The sequence below is a fragment of the Vigna unguiculata genome, chromosome 8, assembly GCF_037176805.1.
Source record: "Vigna unguiculata cultivar grain cowpea cultivar isolate G323 ecotype 2 chromosome 8, ASM3717680v1, whole genome shotgun sequence".
Classification (NCBI taxonomy): Eukaryota; Viridiplantae; Streptophyta; class Magnoliopsida; order Fabales; family Fabaceae; genus Vigna; species Vigna unguiculata.
In genome coordinates, this window is record NC_140799.1 from 37132253 (window position 1) to 37147565 (window position 15313).

The window sequence follows — 15313 nt, forward strand, 5'->3', positions numbered from 1 at the left end:
TAGACTGACTCATTGAACTGACCCATTTTAACACTCCTATTATTTATTAATATATATATATATATATATATATATATATATATATATATATATATATATATATATATGTGTGTAGGGATGGCAACGGGGCGGGGCGGGGACGGGTTTCACTATCCCATACCCATCCCCGTAAAAAAAATTCATCCCCATCCCCATACCCAAACCCAACGGGTATCAAACTTTTGTCCCATCCCCATCCCCACCGGGTAACGGGTATAATCTCGTACCCATACCCGTACCCGTTTACTTACTATTTTATAAAATAATAAAAATTACAGTAAAGGAAACATAATATTATCAAATATTCAATATTAGGAGTATGGTTTCTTTGATATCAAATACTTTGAAATAAATTATAATTGTTTACATTTTAGATTAGAATACCAAATAAAATTTAATGAGAACACAAATATTTATTAAATTTGCAAACATTAATGAAACCTAGTTGATAAACTTTAAAAATATTTTTTAAAAAAACTATAAAAGGAAAAAATATTTTTAAAAAAATATAAAAGGAAAAAAATATTTAAATTAAAATATATTTTAAATGTTTGTTTACTTCAATTTTTTAAATTATAATGAATCTATATTTTATACACTAATAAAAGTTATAATACATCACTTGATCAAAATGATGCAATGCAAAGAACAAATAATAAACATAATAATTAAATTTTAACATAGATCTTGTATCTTTTGAACCACAATATATGTTGGATGGTGGTAAAAAAATATTCATGACAATTACATTAAATTTTTATATTATAGTAAATAAAAATTATTTATATAATTATATTGAAAAAATTAAAGTATGATTGTAATGAGTTAAAAAATAAAAAATAATTAGATAAAATTTATCAAAATAGTATTCTACATGATCAAAATAAACAAAAAATAAAAATATTAAAAAATTATCAAATGTGTGTCTTATAAACAATTTGGAGACTATTGGAAGTAATCACACAAAAAGAAACAAATATATAATTAAGGGTATGATAAGATGAAAAATATTTTGGAGATCTAAGAAAACTTTTCAAATATCAACATATATACTCAATGGTTGATAAAGAAATGACGCAAAGAACAAATAATAAACATAATAAAATTTTATCATAGATCTTGTATCTTTTAAACTCCAATATATGTTGGATGGTGATAAAAAATATTCATGACAATTACATTAAATTTTTATATTGTAGTAAATAAAAATTATTTATACAATTATAGTGAAAAACTTAAAGTATGATTGTAATGAGTTAGAAAATAAAAAATAATTAGATAAAATTTATCGAAATAGTATTCTACATGATGAAAATAAACAAAAAAAATATTAAAAAATTAACAAATGTGTGTCTTATAAACAATTTGGAGACTATTGGAAGGAATCACACAAAAAAAAACAAATATATAATTAAGGGTATGATAAGATGAAAAATATCTTAAAGATCTAAGAAAACTTTTCAAATATCAACATATATACTCAATGGTTAATAAAAAAAATGACGCAAAGAACAAATAATAAACATAATAAATTTTTATCACAGATATTATATCTTTTAAACTCCAATATATGTTGGATGGTGATAAAAAAATATTCATGACAATTACATTAAATTTTTATATTGTAGTAAATAAAAATTATTTATACAATTATAGTGAAAAAATTAAAGTATGATTGTAATGGGTTAGAAAATAAAAAATAATTAGATAAAAATTATCGAAATAGTATTCTACATGATGAAAATAAACAAAAATAAAAATATTAAAAAATTAACAAATGTGTGTCTTATAAACAATTTGGAGACTATTGGAAAGAATTGCACAAAGAAAAAATAAATGTATAATTAAGGGTATGATAAGACGAAAAATATCTTAGAGATCTAAGAAAACTTTTCAAATATCAACATATATACTCAATGGTTGAAAAATAACAAAAATTGTTTTAGCGAAATAAAAGAGTTATTGAAATGAAATAAAAATTAATAATAATAAGAAAAGATTTTTTTATATTACCAAGTAAATGAAATGTTTATGCTATTAAACACTTAAATTAAGAGTATTAAACATTCTCATGTGAAAGGAAAATATACAATAAATAAAAATATTAAAAAATAATAGAAATATTCAAATGTTAGACATAATTTTTTTTAATTGACATACATCATTTTAACATAATTACATAAAGATTATGATAAGATAAAAAAATATATTGGAGATGCGAATGAGTTTCATGACAAACCAAATATTTAGAAGAAATAAAAAATAAAAAGAATATATAGGGTTACTTAATTAATTGTGAATATTTTAATAATTTAAACGATGATGAAAATATGGCGGAGACGGGTATTATGGCGGAGATATATTCATCCCATTCCCAATTGAAAAAATCGGGGATTCCCCATACCCAGTCAATGCGGGGATTCCCCGTCAAAACGGGGACGGGTTCGGGCAATATCCACGGGGACAAGTTTATTTGCCATCTCTATATATATGCCATTTATTTTATATTTTGTTCTTAAACCAAAACATACCAACAAAATTAGATAACTTTTATAAATTACATAGAGCATATTTATTCGTTTGTATAGGTTATGTATACACTAATTCTTACAAACATAATAAATATATGGTTATTAATGAGTGAATCGAAATTTCCTAATTAGAGACTAATTATTTTGGTAACCAAAATCTAGCACCTAATGATAGTGACTAATTTAAAAACTAATTCATAATTAAAATTATTTTAATTATCAATTTAGAAACTAATTATAATTTTTTGGAACTACTTTAGTTGTCAATTTGATCACTATATAGTGACTAATTATTTTTTATCACTAAAATTAATCACTATTCAAAGATTTCATTATAGTGTACTACAACTTTATAAATTAGATATTTCATTGATAAGTATCAAACTAATTGTAAGTGACAAATTAACACAACTTCTAATAAAAATAATTTATTTCAAAATTGTATTTGAGTTTTTATACACAATTCCGAGAAAATCATTTTAACTAACCTACATAATTATTTGGAAGAACGTAATAATTCCTTTAAACATATTCTTAGTGTTTTGAAAATGTGGTGCTAGAATTTAATTGAGAACTTACAAAATAAGTTATAATGAATATATTATATCACATTAGGAAACATAAGCACGGTTTTCCATTCAATTCGCCATGTATGACTACAAGATAAAAAATATGTTATACATGTTAAAGATTCAACAAAATAAATTAATGTCAAATTCCTTTTTTTTAAAAATTCGTATATAAAATTATATAAACGTGAAAAATAAATGTAGTATAAAACACATTAAATTGTTAAAGAAGGTCACTATATCTTGTAACACGAAAAGTTGGTGCACAAATAATTCAAAAATCATCATCTTATAATTTTGGCATATCAATGAATATCACACTTCAATGATCTTTGTTCAAATTCAGAATCACCTTGTCTGTTTGGCTAGGAATAAAAAGCCGTAACTTCATAATTTTGTAAAAGTATAGTGACCTATGAGATTCATCAGACATGGTATTATAGAGTAAAAATTCGATGTAACCAAAAATAAATATCCAACAATGAATTGCATTTTTTCTAAAGAGAACTTTTTTACAGAGCAAAGGAACACTAATGTTAAGTTTATAACTTTTGGAAAATTTAAATTAGAAAACTAGTCAAGATATAACATGAATAGGAAAAAAAACAGCAAAGCGATACAACACCTAAAACAAACAGGTTCATCAATTCTAACTTCAAAAAGGCAAAAACATGAAAAGCAACAACCTCAATAAGCATTCATAATTTAGTCAAACAAACTGAACCCCATGTCATCATCAGATTCTTCAGCTGGCTCTTCCTTCTTTTCCTCTTCCTTTGCTGCAGCAGCTGGAGCACCAGAAGCAGCAGCAGGAGCAGCAACAGCAGCTACTGCAAATTTGCTTGGGTCCTGCATTTAAAATAAAACTCGTAAATAAATATGATGGGGAAACATAACCTACACCGTCAAAACGTAAAAAGCATTACCTTGAGATACTCCTTGACCTTGTCTGCCTCAGGGAAAGAATAATCTGTCTCAACGGCAACAGATAGAACATTCTTGTAGGCGTTCACAAACATATGTGGTGCAGCTGCAAGGGTTGGGAATGAAATAGCCAATGAAAGAGAAGTAGCGATCGAAACACCAGCAACAAACTTCTCAATAAGGTCATCCTCGGTAAGATCAAGGACTTCGGGGCTGAACACAGAGCCATTATCATAAACAGAAAGGACCACAAGCCCATATGAGAAGGGCCTTATGCCAAGCTTGGCAAGCAATGCAGCTTCGGAAGATCCAACCTTTTCTCCCTTCCTAATGAGTTCCACAGGGGTAATGATTTCCACAGTACCCTTGTTAATCTTGGTCGGAATGTTAAGTACCTATAATAGGAGAACGCACGTAAACATACCATCTAAATAAATAATAATAGAAACAACAAAAATAATTTAAAAACTACTTATTATGTTTAAGAAAACTGAATTCATGATTCATTAGAGAAGTTTGTAAGAACTCCTTAGAAATGGTATTATTTCTCAACATTTTCTACTACTAGACTTTAACACTTTCGCCCCCACAAATTCCAGTCTAGAAATTAGTTTTTAAGAAATCACTAACCTGGAAGAAAGATGTCTGAGATGGATCGAGGCCAGTGTTGCCAGGAGGAACAACGACATCAATTGGTGCAACCAAACCAACACGAGCAGGTGCTCCAACCTGTTGAACGAACAATGTTTGAATGAACATTCAATTAAAGAAAAATACAAACAATAGACACCAGTTGCAAAATAGAAACCTAATGAAAACTTCACAAGTAATAACATGGAACAAATTGTTCAAAAATGCACTTACTATTACCACCTTACAATCACGAAGTAATCATGATCACGATAATATAACAATAGAAACAACTACTAAAGAGATACATTGACTAACATGAGTCCACAAATTTTTAAAGAAACACATACCAACAACAATGGTAAAGAAGAAACATTAGCCAATATACAAAATGTTAAAATAAATAAAATAAGAATATAGAATAAAAGAGGATGAAAAATATCACTTTACCTTGTACTTAGCAACCTCCTCACTGACTTCCTTCAAGTCGCCCTTGGTGAAAATCAATCCCACATTGCCCTATTATAACGCAAAAACAAGTTCTGTCAACCAAGCAATTAAAACCCCAATACTCATTACAATTAGTTGAACAGAACAAGCAGTAGAAGCTTAAAAAGATTAAGGAGAAAGGGAAACTCACGACAAGGAGAGGGATGAGGCTGAGATACACGTTGTTGCCGGTTTTCTCAGCGTGGATTCTGACGGAGCGCTTCATCATGGTGTTCTTCCCCATGAGGACGACGGAGTCTCCGCGGAGACCCTTGCGAATGTTCTGGAGCTGGTTTGACCCCACGTTGTCGGCGTTGACCACGAGGATTTGACCGTATTCTTCGAGAAGCTGGCACAGCTTCCCATCGTAAGCTATCTTCTTCTCTGCCTTAGTCTGTTTTGGCGCCATTGTTGATGATGACGACGACGGAGTTGTCTGCGACCGTGAGTTTTGCACGGCAAAATCGAGGGCCAAGACGAAGCTCTGGCTCGGTCAAGGCGGACAGCAAAACGGTGCCGTCTCTTTAACCTCTTCTTCGTTGAGGTGTGGTGCGGAAGAGTGTGAGGGTAAGGGGGCAGAACGGAAGCGGGATAAAGGAAACTGTAGAATGGTTTGGTTATAAGTAAAGAATTTGGGTTTTTGAGAAACCTAAATCCCACGGTTGTGATTCATTTCACGTAACGAATCGGACGGCTTTAGTTTACACAGGCCCAATTGGCTTCACACAGAAAAAGTTTAGTTTGGGCTATTTTTCAAATGGGCTATTACTTACCTGTCTCTCCGAGTAAGGTTTTAATATAAAATCACATCAAAGTTAGTTTGTGCATTGTAGTTAAGTCTATTAGTATTTGTCTTCAGTATTTTCTTTTTTCTTTTTGTTAAATCACATCAAAGCAAGCTCATTCAAGTTTATATATGTATTTTTGATAAATCGTTTCACTTTCTATCTCCAACGTTCCGAGAAATTTAGTGGTTCTCTTTGAACTAAAAACGATTTTTCAAAGACAGTCACACTGTGAAAGACTTCTTTTTTTCTTATGTGTATGACTCTTTCAATAGATTCAAGTTAAATGAGTTTACTCATCATAATAAAAGAAAAAAAGAGACAAATTAAAAAAAAACAATAAACGTAAAAGAAGGGAAAATGTTAAAAAAATCAAGTAATAATCATTAACATAGTGCTACAAATACTTTCAAGTGCATATTTTAAATAACGATATTATATGAAAAATAGAACCAGAACAGAATTCAGTTTAATCGTATAAATAAGAAAAGAGAAATATTGTTTTTTGGTTTGGATACTTTTGGTTAAACTTGATTTTAATCTTTGTATATTTTAATTGATAACTTTTATTATATCACTCTTAAACATAACTTTACTATCTTCAATTTTATGGTGGCTAAAAACCATTACTAGATATTAGGTTTTAAGTATACGAAATGACTAAATTTACACATGATAATTCATTTTTATCTATTTTTAATATATTTACTGTCATTAATAAATAATTTTTTTTCTAATTTTTATCTTGTTATATCCTAAGTTTAGCGTGTTTTATTTTGTGTGTTTAATCATTTTAAATGTGTTAAACAAGTTAATAAGAAACATTTGTGGTGAAGGAAAAAAAAATAACTCAAGGGAACATGATTTGACAACAAAATATTGATTTTGAAACAAATACTCGTATTGGATGCCACTGAAATCACGTTAGTGCTTCAAATACATAATGCTGTCAAATTGCTCAAGGTTAAGCGGTTGAGAACTAAAGCTGAGCAGTTGAAGACGGGAGCTGAGCAGTGGCGAACTAGGGCTGAGCATCATTGAATTCGTAAAACCTGGCGTTGAGCGCGACTGAGACAAGGCTGAGTGGTGACGTCGCTAACATGTCAAAAAATGGGTTTTTAATATGGTTTCTCACGAGGATTTGGACCATTCCTCATTTTGCATAATAGAGAAACACTTTTGGGCGTTTAGAAAGCCTCTTGGAGGTTGCTACGGGTGTTGGGAAGCTCTCCCACTCCTCCTTTACACCGGTGGCACGTAGTAACTAATAAGTATCGTTTTTTCCACAAGGACTTGTGCAACACATGACAACTTTCAAAATTCACAACTCAAATAGACAACAAAACTCACAAAAATACAAAGAAACTATTTTTAGTATTTTATCAAACAGTTGGTGTGCAACAAAAATTTAACATAGATTATATACAATTGTCAAAACTATATTCCATTAACTTTATTCTCATGCATTCAACTATTTAGTCTTGAGAAATTTGATAACATTATGTATTTGAAGCACTAATGTGATTTCAATGGCGTCCGACGCGAATATTAACTTCAAAATCAATATTTTCTTGTAGAATCATACTCCATTGAGTTATTGTTTGTTTTCCTTCACCACAAATATTTTCTATTTACTTGTTTAACACACTTAAAAGATAAATTAGACATAAAACAAACATAAAACAATTAAAACACAATACAAAATAAAATAAAATACACTAAACTTAAGGATATAACGAGATCAAAGTTAATAAATAATTGATTTATTTATGATAATAAATACACAAAAAGAGAGAATTGACATTATCAACATATTGTAAAAATATAGGACAAAATCCATAAATGTGAATGTATAGGAACTAAAAGTAAGTTTACCGAGAAACATAAGGACTACAAACACTTTTCCCATAAGAAAACAAAATTGTTCAAAAGAAAAATAATAAAGAAAGATTATAGACTTTGGTGAAAAAAAAAATATATACAATCAAGTATACGTGGTAAAAATGACAATCTTTCTCACGAGTATGACTTTAAGAATTTTATGATTGATAAATAGTACACTTACTAGAATAACGGTTGATTTTTTTTTTTTTTTTTTAATTATGGTAGTTAAAGTAATTTAACAGGTGTCTATTGCTTAATTGTTTCAGTGTCAAATTTTAGATATTTATTTCTTCCTGCACCACTGAATTACTGAATATACCCCAACTATAATAGGTAAAGACTCAAATATCCTCCATCGTTACACTACTGCCTATCCTCGTAGAGAAAGAAGAAAAACAAGAGTAGAGTGATGAAGAGGAAAAAGCGAAAAAAAAAAATGTAAAAGAAAGCTGGTTTTGAAAAAATTCTTTCCGGATCCAATTTTATATGTTTCGGAAAATTCCTCTTAGAGTATATTTGATGTAAGAATATTTCAAAAAATTGGTATTGTACGCATTTCGAACAAATCATTTTTGAAATTCTATTTTAAAAAACCTTTTCAGAAATTGAATTCCTAAAATTCTATTCTAAATATTTGATTTTAAAAGTTTTGTTCCGAAAAGTTTACTTTAAAAATTTTAAAAAGTCTGTTTCAAAATATATATTTTGAAAATCAGTTTTTTAGAGAGTAAAATGTTATTTTATAAATGTGTGGACTGCGGGAAGAAATTGTGGAAGTGCAGAAAGTAAAAGCCTAGAGTTAGTTGGGATGACCACCGAAATGAAATCCTTCATGAGATCTTGGAATTGGAACGAACGGACGTGTCTCCGATGGCTTCCTCTTACCGTGACCGCACATCGGAGTTCCGGTTACTGTCGGAGACTCTGAAGAAGATCGGAGGAGGGACCTCGTCTTCGGTTCAACCCGAGACTGCTCCTTCCACCTCTCATGATTCCTATTCAAGATCCGAATTCAACCGAAAGGCCTCACGCATCGGGTTGGGGATCAATGAGACCTCACAGAAGGTGGCGAGGCTCGCGCAGCTGGCGAGGAGGTCGTCCATGTTCAACGATCCGGCCGTGGAGATTCAGGAGCTGACTGCGCTGATTAAGAACGAGATCACGGCGCTGAATTCGGCTCTCTCCGATTTGCAAGCCATTCAGAACATGGACATGGCTGATGGAAGTTACTCGCAGGATAGGATTGTGCATTCAACCGCGGTTTGTGATGACTTGAAGAGCAAACTAATGGGAGCCACGAAGCATCTTCAAGATGTCTTAACTGCTAGGACAGAGGCTAGTCAATTCACACTTGATATTTATTTATTTTGATAAATGCATGACTCAACGTTTTTCTCATTGAAAAATTAGTTTTAGAACTGACAGAGTTGGTAATAAACAGTTTCTTGTGTTTGGAGGAATATGATATGATATGATGCCACTGCTAGTCTCTTAATCGAATATTGTAACTTTGTAAGTGTATAGAAAGATTATTATACTTACAGCAGCAGAAGGATGAAATATAGTTTAATCATTGTAGGATTGGAAAATGTTAGGTTGAACTAGGTTGGGGAAGGTGCTGATTGTGTATATGCTAAATTGGCAACTGAGTTTCGTTTTATCCATGGTCAGTATGAAACACCCTTTTATATTCTTACCGCAGCGGCGGTTGCTACCTACCTGGGTAGTCCAGCACTCAAGTTAGTAAGTTTTGCGATAAAGTATTGGCAGAAAGTATCTTCTGCATTTCAGCTATTTAAGAGCATTGGGGACAAAGATTAGATGAGTCTGGGTCAGTTGATGTTATCAACCAACTATGCTTGTGATCTCCTTACTGTTTTATAGTCACGCCAGGGTGCTCATACTAACAGTATGATGGCATTTATTGAAATAGCGGCAAGAAATGTGGTTCTCTTATAAGACTGGAGCAACATAACAAACCTGCAAAGAGATATATTTTCTCAGTTTCTTTAGTACTTATCATCTATGAACTCTCGCTATTCCAAAAGTGCAAAAATAATTGTGTCCAACATGTATCGATATGTGTATGATACATTTTGATACTGATACGATGAGTATTTGTTATTATTATTCTTTTTAAGAGAGAATAAGAGATTACTCCATATAGCTGACAACTCAGGATATTGGCTTCATTTTGAAAATTTGTGTTAAACTTGTGCGCAGCTTAGTTCTTCGTGCTGTAAGAGGACCTATTCATTTATTCATGTCTGAAGAGAAACAAAATGGATTCCTTAAGGCCATAGACTTTGGTTTATGTGCATTATGGTATACTACTTATGTTCAACTTTTATCTAGGAAAGATTTTAGAATAGTAGAGGAGAGACAAGGTTGTGCAACATTAGTGGAGATGCAGATGGTCCACTTGATGATGCTGGACTTGAATTAGCTAAGTTGTGTCTTGATGAACCAGAGTTGGAAGCTATGTTGTTTCTCGATGATGGAAATGAAGCATAATGGCGCGTGTAGTGTTAGATAGTGAATGTTAGGCAATTCTATAGAACCAAAACTATCTGGACATGACTAATGGTTCTTGTTTGAAAATCTAGACAATTCTGCAAATGACTAAATTTATCAATTTAAAAGTACATGAACCAAAATCCTATACATCCATACTGTGTTGTCTACCCTACTGGTTGTGCTGTGTCTTAATCTACTGCCTGTGTTGTGTCTTACTTGATTGCCTGTATTGTGTGGTGCATCGGGCTTCTTAAATTATGGTATGACTAACTATATTTTTTTCTCCCTTATAATTTAGTATTCTTAAACCTGTGCCTACACACTAGGACAATGTTTGTTTGTGTGATTTTTAGGTTAGTAAATATATATTATATTAAAAGAAATTTAGAGGTTGGAAAAAGAAATAATAAATATTTTTAAGAATGCAAATGTTTGATGATGTAGAAAAATGTAAGGAGTAGACAATTTAGAATACAAAGGTTGGACAATCTGAAAATTTGTAAAGAGTAGACAATTTAGAATACAAAGGTTGGGCAATCTGAAAAAATGTAAAGAGTAGACAGTCTAAAAATATAAAGGTTAGACGATACAGAAAAATGTAAAGAGTATAAAAAACAAAGATTAGACAATGTAGAAAAATGTTAAGAGTAGACTATCTAAAAATAAATATGAAAAAAATGTAGAGTGGACTAATACCTATTAGTCTAAATCATTTACCTCATACATTATGAAACTAATACTTAAGAAAAAACAATAAAAATTATTTAACCTTGTAATTAATATTGTGCATGTGCATGTATACTCCAGAATATCAAGGCTCACGAGAGCAGGAAGCAGATTTTTTCCAAGAATGCATCAAGGGAGAACCCTTTCCAGCATCAACCAAAGCCAGCTACTGAGCCGCCACCTTGGTTAAATTCGGTGAATGCATATGACAATCTGCAACAAGAATCGGTGTGAGTAATTTTTCTTTCCCTAACAAGTTAAAATTTAACATTTGTCATTATGTGAGACATCAATAATCGTTTCCAACTTCCATAATGTAAAATAAAATTAAGGAAATTGGCTCAATGTTCAAGTTGAAAAGCCTGGCTCATGGGGAGCTACCGGTTACTATGCTTATGTAAAAGTTGGGAGTTAGCTGCTGCTGTATCCAAATTTGAAAATATAGAAGTTTCTGACTCTTGAACAGTCTTGTCATATTTTGCATGCTTGTAGGTGCTGAGATGAGTCATGATTTCTTAGTCTGACCATTTATTGTTTAATATTATACATTTTGAGATGGTTTATAGTTCCATATTTCAGCTGAATTATCAATTTTTATAGCAATATTTATTTGCCAACTAAATCATGAAATTTTGCAGCAGAAAGAGAAAGTCTAACAGCTTCGATACTTTTCTTGACTAGATAACTAATAAGAACAGTGATAGCCGAGAGAAGCAGAACAATATATTCCATATTTAAATAGGTGATCCCTGTTCCACTTGCTGAGAAAATTGAAAGTCAGACTCAACATTTGAGTCCTAATAATGCAAGGCCAGGGCCAGGGTATTCTATTCAATATTCCTGTATGAACATGCTAATTACATAAACCCAAAGTTCTGAACTGTGCTTTGAACGACTGAAGATAATTATCTTCACTAGCCATTTTCTGAACTTCCTTTCAGTATGTTGTCTCAGTAAATATCAGCCAAACCTGTTGGAACATTCTTAAAATATCTTAACTTCATAATTGTTTCCATTTTCCACTTAAAATGTTTTAGGGCATCATTGGAATGTAATTGTTACAAGTTTTGGCATTTTACATATGTGAGTAGCCTAAAATGAGCAATGATATGATAAACACAATTTTCTGGTTAATGATGATACTTATAAATTATAGTGTTGTTGGACTGTGTAGTTTATTTATTTATCTTTCAGAAGTTACTTCTGAGACCCGTCCCAATTTGTAAATAGTTAATACTGGGTGGGTTTGTATATATTTAATGAAAAAAAATGATAGACCACTAAAAGTTTAATTGCTGAAAAATAATATATATCGATATATCTGATGCAGATTATCATCAAATGGAGCTCCTGTTAGCAATCAACTAAGGTTTGTCTAAATTCCCTTTTAAAGCTATAAGATCAAATATCCTCTTTTACATTTCTATATAGCATAGTTTTATGTAAACTGAGAAATAGAAAAATGTCCTTAAACTAACTTCATGTAAAACCAAGTGGCTATCAGATGGTTCTCATGGATTATAAGTCTCCGATTGTGTTTATTGTTGAATTCTTGAATATGTATTTATGTGATGATGGGCATTGGGTCCAAGGCATTCACTAATCTTTCCACTACAAGCACGCCCTAATACACTAGGGAATAGCTTGCAACTTTGGTACACCATTTCACAGCTAACCTGATATTGCTCGTGGTTTGGGGTAGCCATTTAGGTTCCCACGACAGGGGAGGCTCTGTCAAAGAGGCATGGCAAGTATTTCTTTTCTGGTCCAAACTTGATTTAACACCCTTCTCTCTCTTGGTGGATTTGACAGGTCTTGTCTGTGCTGTATAAGTAAACGAATGAAACTTCTAGCTCAACAAGAATCATAATTTGTTTGGAAGTTATTTTTATTAGTTTATTTTATTTTATGTGGTTCATTTATTCGCAGTATTCAATTATAAACTTAAAAATGTTTATTTTGTGTACACTGTCTCTTGAATCCATAACTCATCTGATTGATGATTGTTGTAAGTTTACCATTGAAGTCACTTAAATACAACGAATATCTAAATGCCAGGGTTGCCTTTTGTTTTATTTTTTAGTTCTTAATGCAAAGTTTTTATATCTTACATTGATTGAGTTTTATTTGACAGACATCTTGCCACCTGGTATGATTAATTGACTTGCCAGTATTCCCTTGTAGCTTTTCTAAACAAAGTAGAATAACATGTTTAAAGTTTTGATTATCTTTGATGTTTAAATGTCTGCCGTTTATGATTGTCTTTACATGGGCATTTACCGAAACGCCAGAAAAGACAATCATTTGATGTGGCCATTCAATTTGGAGCTTGTTACTATCTCAATTCTTCTCCTAACACCTAACCAAGCTTCTCACTCCCTCCTTTCTTTTTCTATCTCTCGGATTTTGGAAAAAAAAATGTTTTTATTTATCTATCAATTTCAAGAAAACAATAATTACTCCTTTGATAATTATACTCGTACCTTTCATCTTCTTTTTAATTTATTGTGAAGTATAAATGAAAAAAGATCAAATATAAAACTTTATTGTTATTTTATTAGGATCAAGAATATTTATTAAATTCATGATTTCTACATAAAATTCTTAAGAGACTGACGAAAAGGAAGGAAAAGAGAAATTCTTTTGTAAATTGTTACCCTTTGATTATTGAGATATATCAATCATGCCTAGGATGTACTTTTTTCTAACTTAAGGTACAACATTTGGTTAAATTGCTGATACAGACGAAGGTTGGCTGTGGACAACACTCCAACTCAGCAAATGGAAATGTCTATGGTGCAGCGGGTTATTCCTCGGCAAGAAAACTACACTCAAAGTAGGTCAACTGCTCTGCACAATGTGGAGTCTACCATCACAGAACTTAGTGGGATTTTCTCGCATTTGGCTACAATGGTTGCCCATCAAGGGGAGCTTGCTATCAGGTTTCCTCCTTTAACTTAAACATTTGACACCTAGGTTACTATAGTGCACTGATTTTTTCCATCCACTTATGGTTTTGGCACGTGTTAAAAAATTAAATTACGATATAATTGTATGCAAAGCTGTAGATGTTCATGTTCTTTTAGCAATTAGCATTAAATGTGCCAAACTTGCACGGGCAGGATTGATGACAACATGGATGAGTCATTGGCGAATGTTGAAGGAGCTCACAGTTCTTTATTGAGGCATCTCAACCGAATATCATCAAATAGGTGGCTTCTAATAAAGATATTTGCCGTTCTGATACTTTTCCTCTTGATCTTCATATTCTTTGTGGCCTAATATACTTACATGCGCTAATCATGGAAGTTTTACTTCACGGCTTGGATTTGTCTTCGTTCTTCTGTGGAGACAAAATTACAAGAGCAGCAAAGTGTGCGGATGTATTCTATTTGCATGTAGATAGAGCTCCGTTATCTGTAAACTTTTTTCCTTCCCATATTCTTTGATGTTATTATAGTGTTATTAAAATTCCGTTCCTCGTGGGCGCCCCAAATTAAGCAGATTGAGTAAGAAATATACGAGTGTTTGGCAACTGATGTAAGATTCGCAATAATTTTTTTTTAAGTGAGGGATTTTCTAAGATGCAATTAAGAGGGAAAAAGAAAATATCCCGTTTCTAGATACCGTAGTGGACGAGTTATGGTAGCATACAAGAAGTCTTTGTTCAGTTACCTGACAATGTAAGCTTTTGATATTGTAATATCATAATTGATTTTGTTCTTAAATTTTTGTGCCAGATAGAATTATGTTTTATTAAACCTTTTTTTTTATTATTCTTTGGCATATACCAAAGATTTTCAGTATGTTTCAGGATAACGTTGATATTATTTGTGAAGTTTGCAATGTAGTTTTTGTTGTTGTATGTGCTAAATTTTTTGGTTTGCCTGTTTTGAATCCATTTCGGGTACTTGTGGGTTAAAGACGGATTCTTTCTTCAACTATTTAATATTTCAAAGTGGTGTTCGTGTAATGTTTACTCTCTTGCTTTTTGTTATAGCAGTCTTTACTCTTCATAGATAATGCACTAATTTATTCACATGAGGATGTTTTTCTTTACGTAGATAAGGATGCAGCCAAACTCAAAAAGCAGGTTATGTAAATGTTGGGTGGGAATCCACTAACTCATTCTGCAGCTATTGCTAAGAATCTCCTTTTTCATGCCAGATTTTTAAGTGGGTTTAATTAGTTCTGTTGTTTGCCGCCACCTGTCAAGTCT

The 15313-nt window shown here is 31.6% G+C and overlaps 2 protein-coding genes across 2 annotated transcripts; one reads left to right on the top strand and one right to left on the bottom strand.

The window, feature by feature from the left end:
• Positions 1 to 3675: 3675 nt before the first annotated feature.
• On the bottom strand, positions 3676 to 5778 carry LOC114194754 (large ribosomal subunit protein uL10-like). The gene is made up of 5 exons (XM_028085146.2): positions 5334 to 5778; positions 5144 to 5212; positions 4694 to 4792; positions 4066 to 4458; positions 3676 to 3988 (listed from the first exon to the last, which is right to left on the bottom strand). The coding sequence occupies exons 1-5, from the start codon at positions 5589 to 5591 to the stop codon at positions 3845 to 3847; spliced, it is 963 nt and encodes a 320-aa protein (XP_027940947.1). The 5' UTR covers positions 5592 to 5778; the 3' UTR covers positions 3676 to 3844.
• A 2854-nt stretch (positions 5779 to 8632) lies between these two features.
• On the top strand, positions 8633 to 14822 carry SYP31 (syntaxin of plants 31). The gene is made up of 5 exons (XM_028084913.2): positions 8633 to 9186; positions 11176 to 11324; positions 12425 to 12463; positions 13839 to 14036; positions 14217 to 14822. The coding sequence occupies exons 1-5, from the start codon at positions 8722 to 8724 to the stop codon at positions 14374 to 14376; spliced, it is 1011 nt and encodes a 336-aa protein (XP_027940714.1). The 5' UTR covers positions 8633 to 8721; the 3' UTR covers positions 14377 to 14822.
• Positions 14823 to 15313: the final 491 nt, after the last annotated feature.

Excerpts from the sequence above, each read along its gene's own strand:
- LOC114194754 (XM_028085146.2), bottom strand. The coding sequence starts at position 5,591 with ATGGCGCCAAAACAGACTAAGGCAGAGAAGAAGATAGCTTACGATGGG. Across the intron at positions 5,213-5,333 it reads GCCTCATCCCTCTCCTTGTC|GGCAATGTGGGATTGATTTT; the intron begins GTGAGTTTCCCT and ends GCGTTATAATAG. Across the intron at positions 4,793-5,143 it reads AGGAGGTTGCTAAGTACAAG|GTTGGAGCACCTGCTCGTGT; the intron begins GTAAAGTGATAT and ends TTCGTTCAACAG.
- SYP31 (XM_028084913.2), top strand. The coding sequence starts at position 8,722 with ATGGCTTCCTCTTACCGTGACCGCACATCGGAGTTCCGGTTACTGTCG. Across the intron at positions 9,187-11,175 it reads TCTTAACTGCTAGGACAGAG|AATATCAAGGCTCACGAGAG; the intron begins GCTAGTCAATTC and ends TGTATACTCCAG. Across the intron at positions 12,464-13,838 it reads CCTGTTAGCAATCAACTAAG|ACGAAGGTTGGCTGTGGACA; the intron begins GTTTGTCTAAAT and ends TTGCTGATACAG.